This window comes from Bos indicus, chromosome 24 (assembly GCF_029378745.1).
Source record: "Bos indicus isolate NIAB-ARS_2022 breed Sahiwal x Tharparkar chromosome 24, NIAB-ARS_B.indTharparkar_mat_pri_1.0, whole genome shotgun sequence".
Classification (NCBI taxonomy): domain Eukaryota; kingdom Metazoa; phylum Chordata; class Mammalia; order Artiodactyla; family Bovidae; genus Bos; species Bos indicus.
In genome coordinates, this window is record NC_091783.1 from 41,740,939 (window position 1) to 41,763,575 (window position 22,637).

The 22,637-nt window shown below is 43.3% G+C and overlaps 1 protein-coding gene across 7 annotated transcripts in view; it reads left to right on the forward strand.

The window, feature by feature from the left end:
- The window catches only part of LOC109578004 (BCL2/adenovirus E1B 19 kDa protein-interacting protein 3-like), a 53,067-nt gene extending 31,353 nt beyond the window's left edge, over positions 1-21,714 (forward strand). For 2 of the 7 annotated variants that reach the window (XR_011563826.1, XM_070778941.1), the window contains 3 exons: positions 13,251-13,276; positions 13,716-13,968; positions 14,537-14,855. Coding sequence is in view for 2 of the 7 variants with exons in the window: in XM_070778941.1 (XP_070635042.1) it covers positions 13,251-13,276; positions 13,716-13,968; positions 14,537-14,685 (428 nt within the window). In the remaining 5 variants the exon portion in view is untranslated. Of the gene's footprint in view, positions 1-6,145; positions 6,283-13,250; positions 13,277-13,715; positions 13,969-14,536; positions 14,856-16,888 lie in introns of those variants that run through there. The other 5 variants (XR_002183642.2, XR_011563827.1, XR_011563825.1 and 2 more) reach the window with 4 other exon arrangements.
- Positions 21,715-22,637: the final 923 nt, after the last annotated feature.

Below are 22,637 nucleotides of genomic sequence, written 5' to 3' on the forward strand. Positions count from 1 at the left end.
TTCGTGGGGTGGATGTTAACGACTCACTAGACTCACCGCGGTGACGGTCTCACATATTTACAACTGTGAGTCACTGTGGTGCACACCAGACACTGATGTAAAGTTCCATGTCAGTTCCACTTCAGTTTAAAGCAAATAAAGAAGATGGGTCCTCATCTTCTCCCCAGGCCTGCTCTGCTCACAGGAGACACCGTGGTTCCATTTGGGTGGTCACTCCCTCCAGGATGGTATCCCACTTTGAGAAGAAAAACCATGAGAGACCCGTGTTCTCCAGTAAAATAAAGAAGGCCCTGCAGAAACAAGGAAAACACTTCCACTGAGACTTATAATAAACACAATCATAAACAGAGAATGCAGAGTTCAGGCTCTCACTGGACTGGTCTGGAGAAGCAATTCTGACTGGGAGTCAGGTTTTTAATTCTTATAGGGATATTTGCAGTTCTAAGCTGTAGAAATCTGGAGCCATAAGAAAGACAAGAACTGTTTGAAAAGATGCCAGCGTAACAACACTGGCTGTTTCTACCAAAGATCCTCTGGAGAAGGGATAGGCTACCCACTCCAGTATTCTTGGGCTTCCCTTGTGGCTCAGCTGGTAAAGAATCCGCCTGCAATGCAGGAGACCTGAATTTGATCCCTGGGTTGTGAAGATCCCCTGGAGAAGGGAAAGACTACCCACTTCAGTATTCTGGCCTAGAGAATTCCACGGACTGTGTAGTCCATTGGGTTGAAAAGAGTCAAACACGACTGACTCTCACTTTCAGTTGCATGTGCTGGGCACACTGGTCTGCATCACCCATGTGCTTCTCACGATAGCTCCACGCATTAAGCATGTACAGTTTCACGTTCAGATTAGGACACTGAGACCGCAGAGGCCGACATACAGTGAGAATCATCTGCTTCGGAATTCAAAACCATGGTCACCCGGCTCCAGAGGCTGGGCCCCATCACCAAGGCTTCCAGACCACCTGGCACGTCCTCACATCAAAGACAAAGGGTAGACGGCCGACAGAGTTCCACTTCTGTGCTCTGGGTGCTGGTGGTTACCTGCCTCAGGGCATCTTAAACCTCCTATTTCAGAAACAGTGAAGCTGTTTACATACAAGGAACCCTAATCAATTTGCAATATAACAGAGATTTTTATCTGAAATTTGGGTGTTTTTTAAGAACAATAGAGCAGAGCCTTTTGAACTTTCTTGAACTTGTCCCACAGGATGAAAAGCCCTTTACCTCACGCCAGAAGATGTATAAAACATGCGTGTAACAGGTTTCAGAGAATTACATTCACCATACATGTGGGAGGCTGGTTGACATTTTAGATTCCAAGCTAGTCTGTTTTTCTTTTTTGTTGTTGTTAATAGTCCTCCTGAATGATCCCTTTTTTATTGTGATAACACTTAACATGACATCTAGCCTCTTAAAATGCTCAGTGCGCAATATGGTGTGGTTAACTACAAACACAATGTTGGTCAGCAGATCTCTGGAACTTCTTCATCTCCTGTAACTGAAACTTGACCTCCACCTCACCCCTCCTGCTTCTGGGAGTCTGACTGTCTTGAATTGTTTCTCATAGAAGTGCGGTTGTGTCGTGGAAAACTGTGGAGACTCCTCAAAAAATGAATATTTTATTTTTTAATGCTGGACAAGACCCCCTGTATTGATGTCAGGATCCACTCGTGTGTTGCTCCCACAGTTTGAAATACTTTGCAAGGGGACCTGAATTGTTTTTGCTTTAAAACAAACGGTTGAGTTGTTGCAGCTGGTATCAAAGACTTATGAAATAGGTAGCAAGGGCTGGAGAAGGAGGACAAAAAGAGATTTTTAAAAGTTAATTATTAATGGCAACTCGGAGATATCAATGCCTTTATGCATTTTTAATGCTTGAAAAGAGGAAAAGATGCAGCTTATAAATGCTGCTTATTCTTTCCTAATGGCTGATCAAAGATGATGAAATACCACATTTGCTTCACTAACCAGACATTTTGAAATTTGAAGTCCAAACCGAAACTAAAACTCAAAGGGCAATTCGTCTTGTTTTTCCCAAACAGCATTCATCAGTTCCTTACCTAACTGGAGCGAGCAATGCGTCGGAGCGGGGGTGTCATTGTCCACTAGGTGGCGGTACAGAACAGGAGTAGCCCTTTCTTATTCTTCCTGACACGTAGGCTGCAAAAGAATTTAGAAACCTGGGGCTGTCCAGTGATTCACATGAATTCAGCCTGAAAGTTTACTCATTGCTCCAGGCATATTTCTGCCTTTTCTTGGAACATCCCTGGATTTCAGCTTCATTCTTGCTGACAGCCTGGTATTTAAAATTAGTAATATCTTAGTTGTTTCCTTGTGACAATACAGATGCAGCATGTCTGTATTTGTTAACAATTTGCAAAGTTAGCGTGTGCTGGGAAACTTTATTTCTGCCCCTTCAATTTAGCATTTAAGAAGTACTGTGGATCCTTGTGCCATTTCCCTTTGCTAACAATATCTATATCTTAGTTGTGTTATATATTAGAAAGTTACTAAAATATCTAATGGACATTTTAGTTGTAATTTTTCAGCCAAAAAGAATGATCTTCTCAAATACACATCAGCAAAAAGAACTAATAGCTGATAAGTTAAATGTCTCTTAAACAAAAATGTATGCTTTTGCAATGTGGAAAGTCTTTTGGAATAATCCCATGTATGAGAGATTTTAAAATTCTCACCACGTGATGCCTGTTATGAGACATATTTATAATTATTTGCAAATCTTGCCTATCTTTACAATATTTTTTGATGTAGGTAAAGAAAAGATATTGAATAATTTTCTCTTGCTTCTTATTATATTTGTATATCGTATAAATTTTTATGAATGCATATTACTTTTACAAACAGGAAAATAAAGCTGGTTTGTCATAAAAGTAGTATGAGAAAAAAATCTAGATTTTAGTGTGACATAACCTGGTAAGTTATTCGTTGCAGGTCAGTTGAATGCTTACACAATTTAAGTCCTGTGTAGGGTAACGGTGATCATAAATTGCTGACGTAGGAAGTAATATTTCTAAATTTAAGTCATTTCTACCATGTTTCTATCTATATTTAATATCTTCCTTAAAGTGGAAAGAATATCAAGTTGTTCATTATTCTCACAGTAATAGTAAGAAAACTGGTATTAACGTCGTTCGTTGTTAAACAGCAAAATCCGTATATCTAAAATTTTACTATTCTTCAGTCTGCAGGTATCCCACCTCTATGTGGTGATCGTAGGTTTATGGCGTAAGAAGCACTTTCACTTACTTTAGCTCATTTTGTCCCCTAATGGGGTGCAGCTTATGCAGGGCCCATGAAGTTTCCAAGGCATAAAACCGTCCATGTCAGGTCCTAATCTAGTGGGCTACGAGCCAGGGACACTGACCGTGTGATTCTGAGTTCAGGCCCTTTTCTTTTCATTCCTGTGGGCTTGCAGGCTGCCCAAAGCGCCCTGTGAGTCCATGAGGAAGAGGAAGTCCTTTTAGCAGGCACTTAAAGTATTGGATGCTCTTTCTCCCTTTCCCTTTTCCTGCAAGTGGGGAGTGTGCAGGCTTGAGGGGTGAGGGGAGGGACAGGAATGATTCTGCAAATGCCTGTCATGCTCACGCTCGAGGTGGGGTAGCTACACAGGTCTTCACGGTGCCATGTTGATTTGGACTCTGTCCTTCACCTTTCAGACTGCCTCTCCCTGAGGCATAGTTGAACATTCACTCAACAGATATTTGTATCAATTGACCCCTCCTGGGTGCTGGGGACTTGTGTCAGGGCTGTGTCCCCAGACACAGGGTTGAGCACAGCACACGGGCTCCCTGCCCACAGGGAGTCTGAATTCTAGCAGGAGAAACAGACAAACTATATCACTAATTCTACTGTAGGAGAAAGTAAAGGGAGAAAGTAACAGTGAGACATAGCTTAGATGGCGGAGGGTATGTCAGGAAGTTCCTCTCAAAATGCCTTATTTAAGCTCAGACCTAAACAATGAGTCGGAGAAGGCAATGGCACCCAACTCCAGTACTCTTGCCTAGAAAATCCCATGGACCGAGAAGCCTGGTGGGCTGCCATCCATGGGCTCGCTAAAGAGTCGGACATGACTGAAGCAACTTAGCAGCAGTAGCAGCAGCAAACAACGAGTAGGGGTTTAGCAGGAAGGATGGTTGGGAATGTTCCAAGATACACAGGCCCTGGGGTAGGAAGATGCTTCTCTTGTTGGCGGAACAGAGGCTCATGTGGCCCCAGCAGAGGCCGCAAAGTGAGGTCCATGTGGTCCACACTAAGAATGTTGTATTTTGTCCCAACCACAGAGATGGGATTCCTTGGTGGTTCAGACAGTAAAGAGTATGCCTGCAACGCAGGAGACTTGGGTTCGATCCTTGGGTCAGGAAGATCCCCTGGAGAAGGAAATGGCAACCCGATCCAGTAGTCTCACCTGGAAAATCTCATGGATGGAGGAGCCTGGCGGGCTACAGTCTATGGGGTCGCAGAGTTGGACACGACTGAACAATTTCACTTTCACCGAGATAAGCCATTGATGAGTTTTAAGCACAGAAGAGATATAATCAGATGCATGTTTTTTAAAGATGAGTTGGCATTTAAAGCTTTGATTCGATTAGAGTGAAGTGAGTCTCCGTGCAAGACGCCCTGGGAGGCGCCTGTTGGTCCAGGACAGTGGATGGTCACGGGCAGGCGGCGGCAGGAGGGATAGGAGAGAGAAACCTGACAGCAGTTTCTCTCAGCATGTGAGGGGGTGTGCCCAGAGTTCAGACTGGCACTTACAGGGATGGGACTCAGGAAGAAAGTCCACTGGAGTGTTTAAGAGTCTTCTGGATGCGAGTGGTATTACAGTAAGTGAAATAAGTCAGAAAAAAATAAATACTGTATGATATCACTTACACGTGGAATCTAAAAAATACAAAGAACTAGTGAATAAAACAAAAAAGAAGATAGATTCATGGATGTAGAGAACAAACGAGTGGTTACCAGTGAGAAGATGAAAGGGGGAGAGGCAGTATAGGGGTAGAGAATTAAGAGGTACAAACGATTATGTATAAAATAAGTTACAAGATTTCACACCAGTCAGAATGGCTGCGATCCAAAAGTCTACAAGCAATAAATGCTACAGAGGGTGTGGAGAAAAGGGAACCCTCTTACACTGTTGGTGGGAATGCAAACTAGTACAGCCACTATGGAGAACAGTGTGGAGATTCCTTAAAAAACTGGAAATAGAACTGCCTTATGATCCAGCAATCCCACTGCTGGGCATACACACTGAGGAAACCAGAAGGGAAAGAGACATGTGTACCCCAATGCTCATCGCAGCACTGTTTATAATAGCCAGGACATGGAAGCAACCTAGATGTCCATCAGCAGATGAATGGATAAGAAAGCTGTGGTACGTATACACAATGGAGTATTACTCAGCCATTAAAAAGAATACATTTGAATCAGTTCTAATGAGGTGGATGAAACTGGAGCCTATTATACAGAGTGAAGTAAGCCAGAAAGAAAAACACCAATACAGTATACTAACACATATATATGGAATTTAGAAAGATGCTAACAATAACCCTGTGTACGAGACAGCAAAAGAGACACTGATGTATAGAACAGTCTTATCGACTCTGTTGCAGAGGGAGAGGGTGGGAAGATTTGGGAGAATGGCATTGAAACATGTATAATATCATGTATGAAACGAGTTGCCAGTCCAGGTTCGATGCACGATACTGGATGCTTGGGGCTAGTGCACTGGGACGACCCAGAGGGATGGTATGGGGAGGGAGGAGGGAGGAGGGTTCAGGATGGGGAACACATGTATACCTGTGGCAGATTCATTTTGATATTTGGCAAAACTAATACAATTTGTAAAGTTTAAAAATAAAATTAAAAAAAAAAGAATATATTGTACAACACAGTTAATATAGCCAATATTCTATAATAACTATGGATGGAGTATAACTTTTAAAATTGTGAATCACTCTATCATACACCTGTAACCTATAATGTTGTACAGCAACTACGCATCAATTTTTTTTTAATGAAAAAAAAAAAACAAGCTTTGGGCATAAGAACATTCCACAACTAAATACTCCAACATCTGTATCACTGACCAGAGTTCGGTATTTGTTTATGTTCTATTTCTTTTGAGGTATACTTCTGAAAGAATGAAGAGCCGAAATCTTAAGTGGACCGGAGGATGCCTTTGGATAAACCCCTACCCTGGGTGCCCGTCTTGTCATGTTGTAGGAAGCTAGTCACTGCCGCCGTCTCTCTCAGAAAGCACAGGTGATGTCGGGGAAGAGCCTGGTCTTGGGCTCCGCTAGGAACACAGCGAGTGTAAACTCCCCTCTCCCTCTGCCGGGGGGCTCTGCTGTCCGTTGTGGAGATTCACCCACATTCTCACCAAGATAGAGATAGACATTGAACTCTTCCTAAAAGTGCTGTTGTGAACATTTCACAATACACCCTTTGTGGAGAAGGACAATGGTATCCAGTGAACCAAGCACAACACGGGAAACCGTAATTCCTTCCCCAGAATCCTGTTCTGCTGGCGCTGAGCAAGCCGAAGCCTCGGTGCTCTGGTTTGTCACAGAGGAGCAGTGCCCATCTATGTCTGCAAGTATAGAATTACCTCGCAGGTTTACTGTATGCACCAACAGAGCCCTGAGGGAAGGTAACAAGACTCTACCACCGGGCGTGACCATTCTAACTAAGCTGCCATACTTCCCCAGGTTGCCCCTTAAGCCCCATCCCCACCTCGCTGCTCAGGTGAGGTCTGTGGGTACAGGTGTGCGTCAGGGACATTCTGTGTGGAGGTCTGTACCTGCTCAGGTTTGGCACCAGCTCAGGGCTGGAGCCATTAAGTAGGTCTTACCAATTCAAAATCTTTTGTTAACCCCTGGAGAGGCTGTGGGCTTAGTGTGTTTGTCTGTCTTCATGCTTTTGTCTTCTTTTGTCACTCTGGGCCTCAGGAAGGTCCCTCACGAGCTGACTTGTTGGAATGAAGCTAGGGTTTCCCAAGTCTCAAGAACCCAGAGACTTAAGTTGACATGCCGGCAACTTCTAAGATTTAATGAAAATTTGCTTGACCAAGTCAGTGAGAGTTCTCATGATTTCCCAGATTCACTTATTAATTCTTGAGATTTTATAGACTGGTGTTCATGTTCACCCTCAGTTACAAAAGCCTGCTCTGGCTGTGCTCACATCTCTTTTGGGGGCCAGTCCACTATCTGATCTTTTCTCTGCTTGGACCAACCCAGACATGAAATTAGCCACTTTTCTTTGCGTTCCCCCAAGACAACCGTCCCAAGAAAGCCCTGGTGGAATCCACCTCTCTTTAATCTGCTTCCCGTCTGCTCTCTTGACTCCCAAATTCCTCTGGATGTTTAGATTCACAGTGGTTTAGCTATGACTTCCAGCCCACAATTGTATAATCAAGGTATTTTTCTAAACAAAGATGGTTGTCAAGAGGGACTCGGAGGACTTCCCTGGCAGTCCAGTCCAGTGGTTGGGTCTCCATGTTTCCAGTGCAGGCAGCCCAGGGTCCGTCCCTGGTCGGGGGACTAAGATCCTGCCTGGTGTAGCCAAAAGATTAAAAAAAGAGGAACTCTTGTGCAAATTTTCTGTAATATATGTTTGTATGTGTGTGTGTGTGCGCGTGCGTGTGCTTAGCCGCTCAGTTGTGTCCTACTCTTTGTAACCCTGTAGACTGTACCTTGCTAGGCTCCTCTGTCCATGGGATTCTCCAGGCAAGAATACTGGAGTGGGTTGCCATGCCCTCCTCTGGGGATCTTCCCCACCCAGGGATCAAACCCAGATCTCCTGCATTGCAGGTGGATTCTTTACTGTCTGAGGCACCAGGGAAGCTCAAGAATACTGGAGAGGGTAACCTATCCCTTCTCCAGGGGATCTTCCCAACCCAGGAATCAAACTGGGGTCTCTTGAATTGCAGGTGGATTCTTTACCAGCTGAGCTACCAGGGAAGCCATAAATATATATATATATTCATATACATCTATACACATATAAACATATACCCATAATACGTATACACTTATCCGTATGTTCTATATGTATACATAATATACAGCACTTTGAAATGTAGAAATAATACACGGCTGTGTGTATAATTGCACAGATAACACATACTATCTGTGCATGCACACACGTGTATACCCTATGGCCTATGTCTACATAGATCTAAACCACCATCACTAAAGAACTGGTGGACACCAGCTCCTGCCTCCTCTTGTTGGAGTCCTGTGGTCATCTTTTCATTTCTGTACCACACAGATCCTGCTCTGTAATTGACCCGGATCCCACCTACTTTACACTGTTTTATGTAGAAAGCAGTGACCTGTGCAGTCACTTATTTATGCAATCACATTTTCACTTAGAAGACGATAATTGAGCACCCATGACAGCCCTGGGTTGGACCCTATAGTGAGAAGAGACGAGGAGGGAGGGGCCCACGTCTTTAGATACTTGAAATCCAGCTGCATGCAACTCTTAGCACGCACGAAATAAAACGTCCTCACATGCACAGTTCTCATCAGAGGAACAGCAGAGCCGAGCAGAAAGCCCATGCCTGGCCATGCACAGCAGCGCTGCTGTTTCAGCAGAACACGCAGGAGGAAAAAACCGCTGTGGTCAAAAGAAACTGCTGGCTGCTGGATTTTTGTTTAATTACAATTTGCGTGCTCTTCTAACAGCGTGCGTTCTGCTTAGACGGCAGAGTGGCTTTCATGAAAGTATGAGCTCAGCCTTGCCTTACGCCTGCTGAAAAAAAGAGGTCAGGTAAAATGACTGTAGTGACAGCGCCAAGCTGGTGGAAAACCACACTGTCTTTCAGATGAAATGTAAAAAAGAAAGAAAGCAGACTGGAAATTTTTTGCCTGCTAAAAAAAAACCCCCTTGAAGTCATCTCAGAAACACACATAGAGGCGATTTCTTCTTTTTTCTCCTTAGCAGTGTCCTCAAGGAAAGAGCTTTCCAGACCTGAGGGAGTGGACCAGTGATGCAGTCATGTAGCCTGGCTTCATTCTGAATTTTGCTCCATGGCTGTATTCATTGGAGGACTTAATCCTTAGGCAGCTCTTCCAAATCTCATACAAATCTGCTATTTTTATCTGAACTCTACCCTGAATATTCTAATCATGTAAAATGTTTTCAAACCATTGTAGCACAGAAATTAGTAATGACCAGATACGTTTGCAGAAATCCATGCTTTGTGTATTGTAAAAGGTCTGCATGAATGCTTGCTCTCCTCCCACATACTAATAAACATGATCTGTGTATGGTTTTGATCATTTTTAAATTTAAAAATCAAATGTAATTTTAATGTACCCACGGAGAAATTTACATATGAGTTTCATAAAGAACAGCAAGTGTGAACACACTGAAGGGTGATATTCGTGTATGTAGAGGACAGATATGACGGCCTGTTTCTTGGTGGTGATGAAATTTGATAAATGACTTCTTTCCATAGAATCTCCAAAATAGAGTGATTGCAGGTCCTCACATTCCGTCAAATTAGTTAGAGCTTTTCTAGGACTTGGCTCTGTTTCTCTTTATGTACTTCTGTGGCAAAATTAAGATAAATTATTTGTTAGAGGCAATATCAACAGTCTTAATTTGAAAACATTCAGCAAGATGAACCTAGTGTGCTGGAGGTGACACTGGGAAAATGTGTGCCTGGGTTTCGAAAGCTGGCAGTTCTTCCCAAGCCGTGGAGGACTGTCTGTTCTTGGGGAGACCTAGCTCCTCACAGGCTTCTCCTTTCTCATTCTTCTTACTTATTTATTTAGGAGGAACAGACAGTCCTCCACGGCTTGGGAAGAACTGCCAGCTTTCGAAACCCAGGCACACATTTTCCCAGTGTCACCTCCAGCACACTAGGTTCATCTTGCTGAATGTTTTCAAATTAAGACTGTTGATATTGCCTCTAACAAATAATTTATCTTAATTTTGCCACAGAAGTACATAAAGAGAAACAGAGCCAAGTCCTAGAAAAGCTCTAACTAATTTGACGGAATGTGAGGACCTGCAATCACTCTATTTTGGAGATTCTATGGAAAGAAGTCATTTATCAAATTTCATCACCACCAAGAAACAGGCCGTCATATCTGTCCTCTACATACACGAATATCACCCTTCAGTGTGTTCACACTTGCTGTTCTTTATGAAACTCATATGTAAATTTCTCTGTGGGTACATTAAAATTACATTTGATTTTTAAATTTAAAAATGATCAAAACCATACACAGATCATGTTTATTAGTATGTGGGAGGAGAGCAAGCATTCATGCAGACCTTTTACAATACACAAAGCATGGATTTCTGCAAACTTATCTGGTCATTACTAATTTCTTGCCAACAAAGGTTCGTCTAGTCAAGGCTATGGTTTTTCCTGTGGTCATGTATGGACGTGAGAGTTGGACTGTGAAGAAGGCTGAGCGCCGAAGAATTGATGCTTTTGAACTGTGGTGTTGGAGAAGACTCTTGAGAGTCCCTTGGACTGCAAGGAGATCCAACCAGTCCATTCTGAAGGAGATCAGCCCTGGGATTTCTTTGGAAGGAATGATGCTAAAGCTGAAACTCCAGTACTTTGGCCACCTCATGCGAAGAGTTGACTCATTGGAAAAGACTGTGATGCTGGGAGGGATTGGGGGCAGGAGGAGAAGGGGATGACAGAGGATGAGATGGCTGGATGGCATCACTGACTCGATGGACGTGAGTCTGAGTGAACTCTGGGAGTTGGTGATGGACAGGGAGGCCTGGCGTGTTGCGATTCATGGGGTCGCAAAGAGTCGGACACGACTGAGCGACTGATCTGATCTGACTGCATAAGGAAATGAGACAATCACATGATGTTCTCTAACTTGAAAATCCTGTAGCTTGATACTTCAAATTCTATAAATTGTGTCCATATCTAGTATTAATTCTTTTAAAAATATTTGTATATAGTTTTAAAGGGGAATCTTCCATTTACAGTAATTACGAAATTTTGAGCCCATGTTACATCTGATAGTTTTTGTCTCCCACTCCCCCAGCGCAATATTCCCCCTCCCCCTCATACCCACTGGTAACCACTAGTTTGCTCTCTGTCTGTAGGCCTGCTTCTGTTTTGTTATATTCGCTAGTTTATTATATTTTTCAGATTCTACATATAAATGATATCATATAGCATATGTCTTTGAGCGGTTGTAGCTCAGTGGTAGAGCACATGCTTAGCATGCACGAGGCATCTGCTTTATCCATTCCTCTGTTGATGGACACATGGGTTTTTTCCATATCATAACAACTGTAAATAATGCTGTTATGAACATTGGAGTCTATGTATCTTTTTGAATTAGTGTTTGGTTTTTTCAGCTTTATACCCAGATGTGGAATTGCTGGGTCATATGGTACTTCTATTTTTAGTTTTTTGAGAAACCTCCACACTCTTTTCCACAGTAGCTATTCTGGTTTACATTTCCATCAACAATGTGAAAGGATTATCTTTTCTCCACATTCTTACCAACATTTGTTATTTGTGGTCTTTTTGATGGCCATTCTGACAGGTGTGAGGCGACATCTCCTTATGGCTTTGATGTGCATTTTCCTGATGAGGAATGATGTTCTAGTATTAATTATTTAAGCTTGCCTGAATGCTAGTATAGTCCCCTCCTTGTGTGATAGCTGCAGGATCAAAATGGGGTTGGGGGAGAGGGGACTGCGGACAAGCGATGTTGAGAACATCAGTGGTGACTCTTGGGGCAGTAGAATTTCGAGAAAGTTATTTGTATAGACTTCCCTGGTGGTCCAGTGGCTAACAACTTCAAGTTCCCAGTACAGGAGGCCTGCATTCCATCCTTGGTCAGGGAACTAGATCTTTATGCTGCAACTAAGAACTGGCAGAGCCAAACATGTAAATAAAAATTTTTTTTAAAGTAAGTTATTTGTAAATATTAATATATTCAATTAGAACCTTACTGAACACTATATGTGAAGCACAACTTATATACTATTAGAAGGAAATGTGCAGATTATCTTCATGACTTCGAGTTAAGCAGAATTTCTTAGGCTCCAAAGAGCATGAATCATAAAGGAAAAAACTTAGAAGTTTGCTTGTAATTTTTAAATGATGCCAAAATTAAAGTTTAGCTTGAAATTTTCATTAAAAAGAAAAAACAAGCCATGAACTCAGAGAAGATATTTGTTAACATGTATTGCAAAGTATTTAAGAACAAGGAAATAAAAAGCAACAAAACGAAACCCCCATTTTTTTTAATGGACAAAAAATTATGAACAGGAAAGAGAAAAGGCAAACAAAATCACCAAAATTCACAAAATGTTCTCCTCTTCACTGTACTTAGAGAAACATGAATTGAATTAGATGTCACATGATATTCCTCTGATTGTTTACAAGATGTTGAACTGGACAAGATGAGATGTTTGAAACGACATCGAAATAGGAACTTGGATTTCTACTAATGGGAGTGAAAATGAATACAATTGTTTTGGTATCAAATTACCAGTATCCAGTAAAGCTGAAAATTTACATTCCTTGTGATCTAGATCTCCTCTAGAGAAACTTGCAAATCTGTGTGAGACAAAGTTTGTAGGTCCAAGAACATTAAAATAGCAGTTTAAAAGCAAATTAGGTCTCTATATGTTAATCTTATTAACATAGGTCACTAAAACATAGCACTCAGAATTAAAAAAAAAAAAAAAAACAGGTTGCAGAGAATTTAAACAGTACGATACAAATGATTAAAAAAATTTTAAAAACACTATATATGATGATGTGTACATATACGCACAATAAACAGAGCTGTGTTCTGGAGGGTATTCCTGGGGGTTGTCTCTGTGGAGAAAAGTGGAAGAAGGCAAAGGAGGAGGGGAACAAAGTGGACTTGAATTTTATTTGAATATTATGTTGCTTTTATTAAAAATGCTTATAAAGTATATTGCGAATGATGAAAGTAATGAGCTCAGACTCTCATTCCTGCTTGTTACAGAGCTGACCACCTGACCAGAGGTTTCATAAACAGGATCTGTGGGGCCCTCGGGTCGGGGGGTGGGGGGAGTATACCTAAGCAATGGGAATGGAGCACGGCTGCATCCTCAATTTCTTTTTTTTTTTAATTTTAATTAAAATTTTTTTGTATTGAAGTATAGCTGATTTACAATGTTTCAGGTATACAGCAAAGTGATTCAGTTATACATACATACATGTATATATTCTTTTTTCATATTCTTTTCTATTATAGGTTATTATAGTTCCCTGTGCTCTACAGTAGGTCCTTATTGTTTATCTGTTTTATGTATAGTACTGTGTATCTGTTAATCCAAAACTCCTAATTTATCCCTCTCCCCACCTTCCCCACTTGGTAACCATAAATTTGTATTCTATGTCTTTGAGTCTGTTTCTGTTTTGTAGATAAGTTCATTTGTATCATTTTTTTAGATTTCACATATATTTGTTTTTCTCTGTCTGACTTTTTTCATTTGTTATGATAATCTCTCGGTCCATCCATATTGCTGCAAATGGCATTATTTCATTCTTTTTCTATAGCTGAGTAATATTGCACTGCATATATGTACCACATCTTTTTTATCTATTCCTCTGTTGATGGACATTTAGGGTGCTTGCATGTCTTGGCTATTGTAAACAGTGCTGCTGTGAACACTGAGGTGCATATAACTTTTTGAATTAGAGTTTTTGTCTTCTCTAGATATGCGCCCAGGCAGGCTCAATTTCTACTTGCAGTCATGATGTGAATCAAACGTTACTGCAGGCCCAGCATGGACCCAGATTATGTCACCCCCAGAGTGTCCACTGTGATGATCCAGAAGATACTAGTAGTTTCTGGACTAGACACCACAGCATTGGAGGAAAAACAGCCTTCAGCCCAAAGAAAATTATATTGAGAGAAGACATCGAAAGCCTTTTGAAGAAAAACTCAGATTGCACATGGGATTGGTCAGGTTGGTTTGAAAATGTCTCCCTGCCCCCGCAAAAGACTGCCTCTAAACATTTTTTAAACATAATCCAAAGCACACAGCCTCTCCCAGCAGGAGGAACATGTGTGTTAGGATGAAAGGGAGTATTTTCTCAGCAGAATTTCCAAGGGGTTTCCTCCCATCTCTGCTGCCAGTGGCTTGGGGGTCATGTTGGGAAGCGCCTGGCCACCAGCACCTTTGGGTGCAGACTTGGCCTCTGGCTGTGGTACACAGGGGAGATTGTCTACTGAAGGCGGCACTGAACTCTGCTATTTATTCTTTGTGAAGCTGGAACTAGAAAACCAAGGTGCAAACATTTTGGCGGAGTTTAGACGCCAAAATGTGTTTGCTTTCACAGCAGAATGGCTTAAACTTCCAGCGGTTAGGCGACAGGGACATGTCAGCTTTCTATCAGAGATATCTGCTCAGTCTGTCTCAGGCTCCTCACCAGTATGTGTGAGCATGGCATGCTCAGTCACTCAGTTGTGTCTGACTCTTTGTGCCCCTAAGGAAGGACTGTAACCCACCATCCTCTGTCCATTGGATTTTTCAGGCAAGAATGCTGGCGTGGCTTGTCATTTCCCCCTCCAGGGGATCTTCCTGAGGACTGAGAGACGGAACCTGCATCTCCTGCATTGGCAGGCAGTTTCTTTACCATTGCGCCACCTGGGAGCCTTCACCAGTGTCACTTGTTGTACCTAACCTTGTCCTTTGTGCTGAACTTGGGGGCTCTGAGAATCAGTGTTAATCTAAGCAAATCTGCGCCCACATTTTTTAAAAAACTACAAATTGAAAACATAAATCTTTGCCAAATCCTCTAGAGATTAATGTATTACATGTGGTCTAAACTTTATAAAAGCTTTTTGATTAAACCAGCAAAAAGTAATTTATTTAAAAATAAATATCTGTACTCCCACTGTGTCACTGGGGACCTTTCAGTCCTGGTTTGGGTGATTACAGCTGGAGCCAGTTGCAGCAGTGGAAGGGACCCTTGTTTTCAGCTTTTGCTCTTCAAGACCTGGGAGGATTCGGGAGGTCAAGAGGTCAGAGCGAGAACATAACCACCTCTCTTGGGACCTTGCTTGAGGCAGAAGTGGGGCTTCTCCAGGTGACCGAAATCTCCCAGTTTTGCTGAAGGAAACCAGGCTCTGTGTTGACTTATAGGTGTTAGCAACTTATTTGTCAATATTCTAAAAATTTATTGGGACATCCAAATCATTTTGGAAAATCATCTGTCAACTCTAAGATAAGGCAAAGATGTACTGTAGATTGAACTTTTCCTCTCTAGATTTCTAGGTCAGTTTAAGGGTATTTGAAACAAGCGTCATAAGTGTTGTGATTAAGCAGCTACATTTCTCAGAAGATTCCTCTGGTTTTTGAAATCTCCTCTCCTGTCTAAGAGGCTTAATACAAATTTAGCTTGATAAATATGTCTTGAAAATGGAACATTTCACCCGTCCTATATATTAATGGTTACCTGGGGCACAAACATGTGCTCACTGGAACCCTTTGACAGATAGACAGATAGACACAGGGCTGATAACTAGCAGGTACCAACATCCACTCTGGGCACCACTGCAGTCCGCCTTGATCAGTTGGTACCTGGGCCTTACCCAGAGTTCAGCACTGTGTCTGTGGCCCCCCCATCATGGGTCTTGGCAGATGTACTGTCTCAGCGCTGAAATCTGGTTGAGCTCTTCCTCTCCCCATTGCTGGATCAACCCGGTCCTTGTCACCAGCCTTGACCTCAGCCAGTCTCTGGGGTCAATCAGAGATGCCAGTGATGGAAGGAGAGCCCAGTTTATTTTTTTCCTCAGGCGACCTCGCTGTCATTACCCTGCCTTCACGCGGGGCTTCCATTAGGGACCCACAAGCTGGCACCCTGACACTCTGCAGGTCTCCTTCCCCACGGCCGCTCCCAGTCGGCCTGCCTGGTGCATGCGCACACAGGCACACCTGGGAAGAGTTGTGACTTCAGCCCCGCTGCCTCCTCCCTGCTCTACCTGGGAGGCATCACTTCAGCAGAGACGGTAGGCTGGTACAGGAAGCAGCGTGATCAAGAAAGGACGGGATGAGTTCCTTGACCATGGGTGTTTCTGAGATCACTCTTACCTTCCTTCTCGGTTCAGAGCGAGTTCTGTCTCCAGGGGCAGCGTGGCCGCGCTCGGCTGCCCCCAGTTACAAGCAGAGAAGGGACACACTCACCTCCTGCCCCCACTTTACATTTCGTTGCTAAAACCTTTCCACAGCCTTCATGCTGCCAATGAGGGAACTGAGCTCAGAAAGGCCAAACAAGCCACCTTCTGGGAAGGTGGGACCTGGATCCAAACCAGAGAGCTGTGGCCCCAGGGCCCCAGGGCTTCTGCTTGTTCTGTAGCCTGAGTTCAGTGTCAGATCCTGGTCAGCTCCAGAGGCCCCCTAGGACCCGGTTCCTTTGTTCCAGCAGCTCCTCCTCGGAGAGGGAAGCCCCTGGCTCTCACCCTGACTCAGTGCCCGAGTCCAGTCCCCCTGACCCTGGTGGGGACCACAGCGGCTGCCTGAAGGTCCAGAGACCACCCAGACTCACACCATGGAGCTTTCCCGCTGGGGTGCTGCCCTCCTGCAGGCCGGTCTCTGTAGCCTGCTGCTTACATAACTGCTGTCTCGTGGCCACTGCCTTTGGCGACGGCCCTGGAGCCCGATTTTCTCTCCATTCCAGCAGCTGGATCTGAACCCCCACGTTCATCCCACCCCAGGGAGCAAGTCAGTTTAGAAGTCCTGAACCCACCAGCCGCCCCAGCATTCTTCACCAGATCCCTCTTCACCAGGTTATGTCTAGTCCTTAAGGTGCTTGAGCAAGACAGCTTTAGCGAGACCAATGCAGCCAGACTCTGACTTTAGTCTCTGGTCTTTGTTTATTCACTAGGGTCTTCAGTTGGGTTTCCACAGAAGTCAACTTCGAGATGAAAATTTGAGTCCAAGTAGTTGATTTGAGGGGGAGTGACCCAAGGAGTGTGGTTGGATGGATTACCCATGGTGTGCCTGGAGCTCAGTGCTGCTGAGGAGCTGTGGATGAGAGCACAGAACACAACTCGGAGTCCTCTCACCGAGGGACAGTGCAGAGCTTCAGGGTCCTTCCTTCTGGTCAGGTGGCCCAGGGCTGAGGGTGGCCCTGCACTTCTGGCTGAAGCCCTCGCAGGGAGAGTTGTGGGTGCTTGCAGTAAGGTTGTTCTAAAATATACCGTGATGGTGAGTACCCCGGGGATGTGAGCGGAACACAGGCAGCATCCGCTATGGCCAGTGATTCTGGAAAGCCTCTGGAGGAAGCATGCAGCGTCACACTCAGTATGACCTGTGGAAGACTTCCAAGGTGGCTTTGTTTTACGGGTTGTCATGAGAGCCCTGGATGAGCCTGCATTGGCAGCCCCTTGTCCCTCCATCTCCATTCCATGCCCCCAGGTCTTTCAAAAAACTCAGAGGCTTTCCGTGTCCTTTTAGCTCTTTTACTGTGAGGCTGTAGTTCATCATTCACATTTTGTGAGCCCTCTCCTCATACAAAATGGCAGGAACTAGGAGATCAGCCCTGGGATTTCTTTGGAGGGAATGATGCTAAAGCTGAAACTCCAGTACTTTGGCCACCTCATGCGAAGAGTTGACTCATTGGAAAAGACTGTGATGCTGGGAGGGATTGGGGGCAGGAGGAGAAGGGGACGACAGAGGATGAGATGGCTGGATGGCATCACTGACGCAATGGACGTGAGTCTGAGTAAACTCTGGGAGTCGCTGACGGACAGGGAGGCCTGGCGTGCTGCGATTCATGGGGTTGCGAAGAGTCGGACACGACTGAGCGACTGAACTGAACTGAACTGAACTGAAGTATAAAATTCTCCCCCTACCCCCAAGTAACACATCATGAAGCAGGGCAATTCCAATGTGTACTATTATTCTTCGTTTCAGGTGGGGTACAGGGCAAGCACTAAAGTGATGGGGTTGCTCAAAAGCTTTGCCAGATGGAAAATCTATGACAGAAATCAAGTGAGCTTGAGACAAGAATTACAATACCAGAACCAGGGAACTGAGTCCTTCATTTAAACCCCTACCAAGTCATTGAAGGTGGCACTTCTTTTCACGTTGTGCTGTAGTCCGTGTTCTGTCTGACTCTGTCTGTCCTTGCAACCTCTTGAGAACAGGGGTAATTTCCACATTACACATTACTCTACTAAAACTTACCTGCTTATAACAAGTTACATACATTATGTCACAGTTTCTGTGAGTCAGGAATCTGGGCACAGTCAGCCAGGGCCCTCTTTCTCAGTCTCTTAGAAGCTGAAGTCAAGATGCTGGCCAAGTTGGAACCTCACCTGAGGGCTTGACTGGGGAAGGATCTGCTTCCAGATTCACAGGGTTGTTGGCAGCATCAAGTTCCTCAGGGACTGGGAAACGGAGGGCCTCAGTTCCAAGATGGCAGTTGGCTGGAAGCCACCCTCAGGGTCTTGCCAGGTGGGCCTCTACAGTATGACATCACCATACAGTTTGCATCACCAAAGCATGGAAGCCAAGAATACAACAGGGGAAGAAGTCATAGTCTTTCCTAACCTAGCTATAGATGTGACATCCATCACCGTTGTCATAGTCTATTGGTTAGGGCAAGTCTACACTTACAGGAGGCGATTACTTAAGGCCATGAATACAAGGAAGGTGGATACTTGAGTCTCCTCCTATAAGTCTTTATGTCCATCATGGTGGACCCTTACTATCTGGTTATAACAGGTGCTCAATAATGTTTGTTATTTTGCATATGTATTATTCCCGAAACAGCAGGATAAGTTGCAAAATTACATTACAGCAAAGAACACTAGATTTCAAAGAGAATTGACCATGTATTAATAATAGGAGAGTCTGAGATTGTACATTCCATTCCCTTCTGTGGACATATACACCTAAGAACCCAGGCGTGTGCTAGTAGCTGGAATGTGAGCTCCCTGAAGGCAGGACTGTGTCCTTAGTCTGATATTGTCAGCACCTGCGCTCCCTTCCCTGATTCATGAAAGGAACTTGGCAAACACTGAATGGATTGAGGACTGGTTCAGTGAATAAAAAAGTCTGTTCCTCTTAGAACTTTTTTCACCTGGGTTACACATTTAACAAAATATTATGCCAATTTTGAAAGTAGTCACGAAAAGAGGAAGTTTACTATTGTTGCAATCTGAACAAATACTTGGTTGAAAGAATGTCAACCGGGCAATCCCCACATTAGCTCTGGTGACTTCATTTTTCAATACCTTTCAAAATGCTATTCTGAGAAAACCTACAGTGTGTACTGGAGAAGGAAATGGCAATCCACTCCAGTATTCTTGCCTGGGAAATCCCATGGACAGAGGAGCCTAGTAGGCTATAGTCCATGGGGTCACAAAAGAGTCAGACTTAGCGACTAAACAATGTGGACTAACAGAGATGGTATCTGGTGAAATCTGCACTTGTTATTACCATCAGGTTGAACTTTGTAGCACAGTCATTGGGCAAGTACAATTTAGAACTCAAGTTCTAGAATCTAGCGAGGTTCACTAGCAAGGACTGAAGTCCTGTATGTGCTGTAAGGTCTGGCATCTCACAGACCTAAACTCCTGAATTGGAGTTTAGCAGAAGAGTGAATCCATGTGAAAATTATTGTAAGCCCTTTTCTGCACAATGCCATCTGGGCATTTTGGTAAGCCCTTGGAAGTCCAGGATTGCTGTAGGTTTTCAGAATGTGCCTTTGTTTGCCTCAGAGGAAATGCTGGTTAGAAAAGAAAGTTCTTTTATTCAGGGGAAATTAATCCTTGGTGTGACAGACTCTCTCCTATTTCTCTTTCTTTCTCCCCACCTCCTTCTCTGTTATCTCCATCTCTATCGTTCCCTCTGTCTCAGGAAGAGTGGTTTCCTGATTCTATACATATCAGATATTTGTGGAAAGTCACAAACCTTACAGGACAGCTCAGCTATCTTATTCTGTTGTGGGTGGCACACATCATGCAGAGTGATCCTCACATTCCTTAGATGCTGGTAGGTCAGTAAGAATCAGATTGTGTACTTCGTGAGAATGACACGGGGGTTCCCAAGAGCTACAAATTCTGCCAAACAAATCCCTTAAGTAAATAATGGAAAATGGTAGTTTATTTTAAGTTCTTTGAAAAGCTGAAAAGTGATGCAAAAGGAAAGGGCTCTCTGTTGTTAGTCAGCTTTTGACCTTTGACTATATAAACACAAGAAGTACATGGGGCTGCAGTTAGGAAACCGAGCACTACCGTGCTACTCCCCAGATGAACAGAATGGGTCTTTTCGTTAAGCTTTACAGAGTGTGCTAGAGCACCATTTCACAGAATGTGACATTTAATAACTTATTCTTAAAGGAGAGGGCAGTTGTTAACAGCTTGGCCACCTCAGTAATTAAAAAATATATATATATTTTTTTAAGTGAAGAGATTGGACCAGATCTTGTCTAGTCTCTTCTGCTCTGAAATGCTGATACCAAGACTTATGAGATCAGGCTGTCTTGAAGTTCACACAGCCACTCCTGTCCTTCCACCTCCTGGAACCAGAGCTCCTTCTTCTCTTGACATTAATGCACACAGTTGGCACACAATTTGCAAATCCTGCCAAAAGCACCCCTCTTCCACGCAGGACCATGAAGGCCTAGCACTGGGATCAAGCGCCCTTGCTCAGTCAGTTCAGTTGCTCAGTCAGTTCAGTCGCTCAGTTGTGTCTGACTCTTTGCGACCCAGTGGACTGCAGCACACCAGGCTTCCCTGTCCATCACCAACTCCTGGAGTTTACTCAAACTCATGTCCATTGAGTCAGTGATGCCATCCAACCATCTCATCCTCTGTTATTCCCTTCTCCTCCCACCTTTAATCTTTCCCAGCATGAGGGTCTTTTCAAATGAGTCAGATGGCCAAAGTATTGGAGTTTCAGCTTCAGCATCAGTCCTTCCAATGAATATTCAAGACTGATTTCCTTTAGGATGGACTAGTTGGATCTCCTTGCTGTCCAAGGGACTCTCAAGAATCTTCTCCAGCATTACAGTTCAAAACAATCAGTTCTTTGGTGCTCAGCCTTCTTTATAGTCCAACTCTTACATCCATACATGACTATTGGAAAAACCATAGCTTTGACTAGAAGGAGCAGTGGGAGGGATTCCAGAGCTAATTCTTTTGCCTAGAATTGTAACTCCCCAAAGAGCCTAAGAAACAGCCCATTTCCCTCTTCCCAGCCCTAAACAAAGACCTGAACAAAAATCAGTAGTAGTTAAAGGAAGCAACTCTGAAGGTTTTCATCTAGTAAAAAGAAGTGAGTATAAAAGAAAATTATTAACAAAGTTATTCATTAAAACATTTTTTTCTTATTGCTCTTTTATTTTGGGTCATGTGGGATCTTAGTACCCTGACCAAAGATGGAACCCATGCCTCCTACAGTGGAAGCACAGGCGTAACCTCTGGAACACCAGGAAGTCTCCCTAAAGTACTCATTTTTAACTTTTGTTTTTTTCTTAGACTGTTTCTCAAAATTAACATAGTTTTCTTTTTTGTGTGATGAAAATAATACATATCAATTGAAATAAATTCAGTACAAAGGGTGTAAAGTTTTCTAACCCAGAGAGAACTCTTTTTAACATTTTGATGTGTACCTCTCTGCATTTTCTCCGATACACATACAAAAAATGTGCTCATGTTATACATAATATTCTGTAAATTTTTAAAAATTAAACTCTATTGTGGGTGTTTTTCTTTTATGATAAATACTGATCTTTATTAATGTTTAATCTGTAGCTGTTGTATGGCTGTACTGTAATTTGTTTAATCAGTTCTCTATTGATCATGATCATTTACATGGCAATCAGGATTTCAATATTATAAATAATACTGTGTGTCTGTGCTAAGTCGCCTCAGTCCTGTCCAACTCTTGTGACCCTATGGACCATAGCCCACTGGACTCCCTTGTCCATGGGATTCTCCAGGCAAGAATACTGGAGTGGGTTGCCATGCCCTTCTCCAGGGGATCTTCCTGACCCAGGGATCGAACGTGCATCTCTTATGTCTCCTGCATTGGCAGGCAGGTTCTCTACCACTAGTGCCACCTCGGGAAGCCCAATAATACTGTGGGGTACATACAACTTTGTAGACTTTTCTAGTCATTTCCTTAGAATAAATTCACAGGCGTAAACTTGGGGGGTAAAGGATCTGCATGTTAAGAAACTGAGTGCACATTGCTGATCTTATTTGCATTGCTGCCGTGGTGGATGATAGGTCGTTGCTCCACATTCTGATACCAGTGATGAGCAGTCTTAAAATTTCTCCAATCTGTTAGGCAGACATTATATTCATTGTTGTTTAAGTACTTTGATTACTTGATCAAATTGATCAAATTCTGAGTAGAAAATTTCACGTGAGCCGTGGAAGCCACTAGGTTCAGTCTCACAGTAGGGAAGTCACCTGAATATGTTAATGGCTTACATGACGTTTTGCTTATTATTATTATTTTTTTAACAGTCTACTCTGGGAGTCCATGTAGCTAAGTTACTGACTGTTCTGATTTTCATTCCCGTTTGGTCCACTCATCCCTGGTTAATTTGAGGAGAATCTGGAAGGACTGTGAAGAGATGATTCACTGTCCTTATCCCCACTCACCCAGGTGTGAAA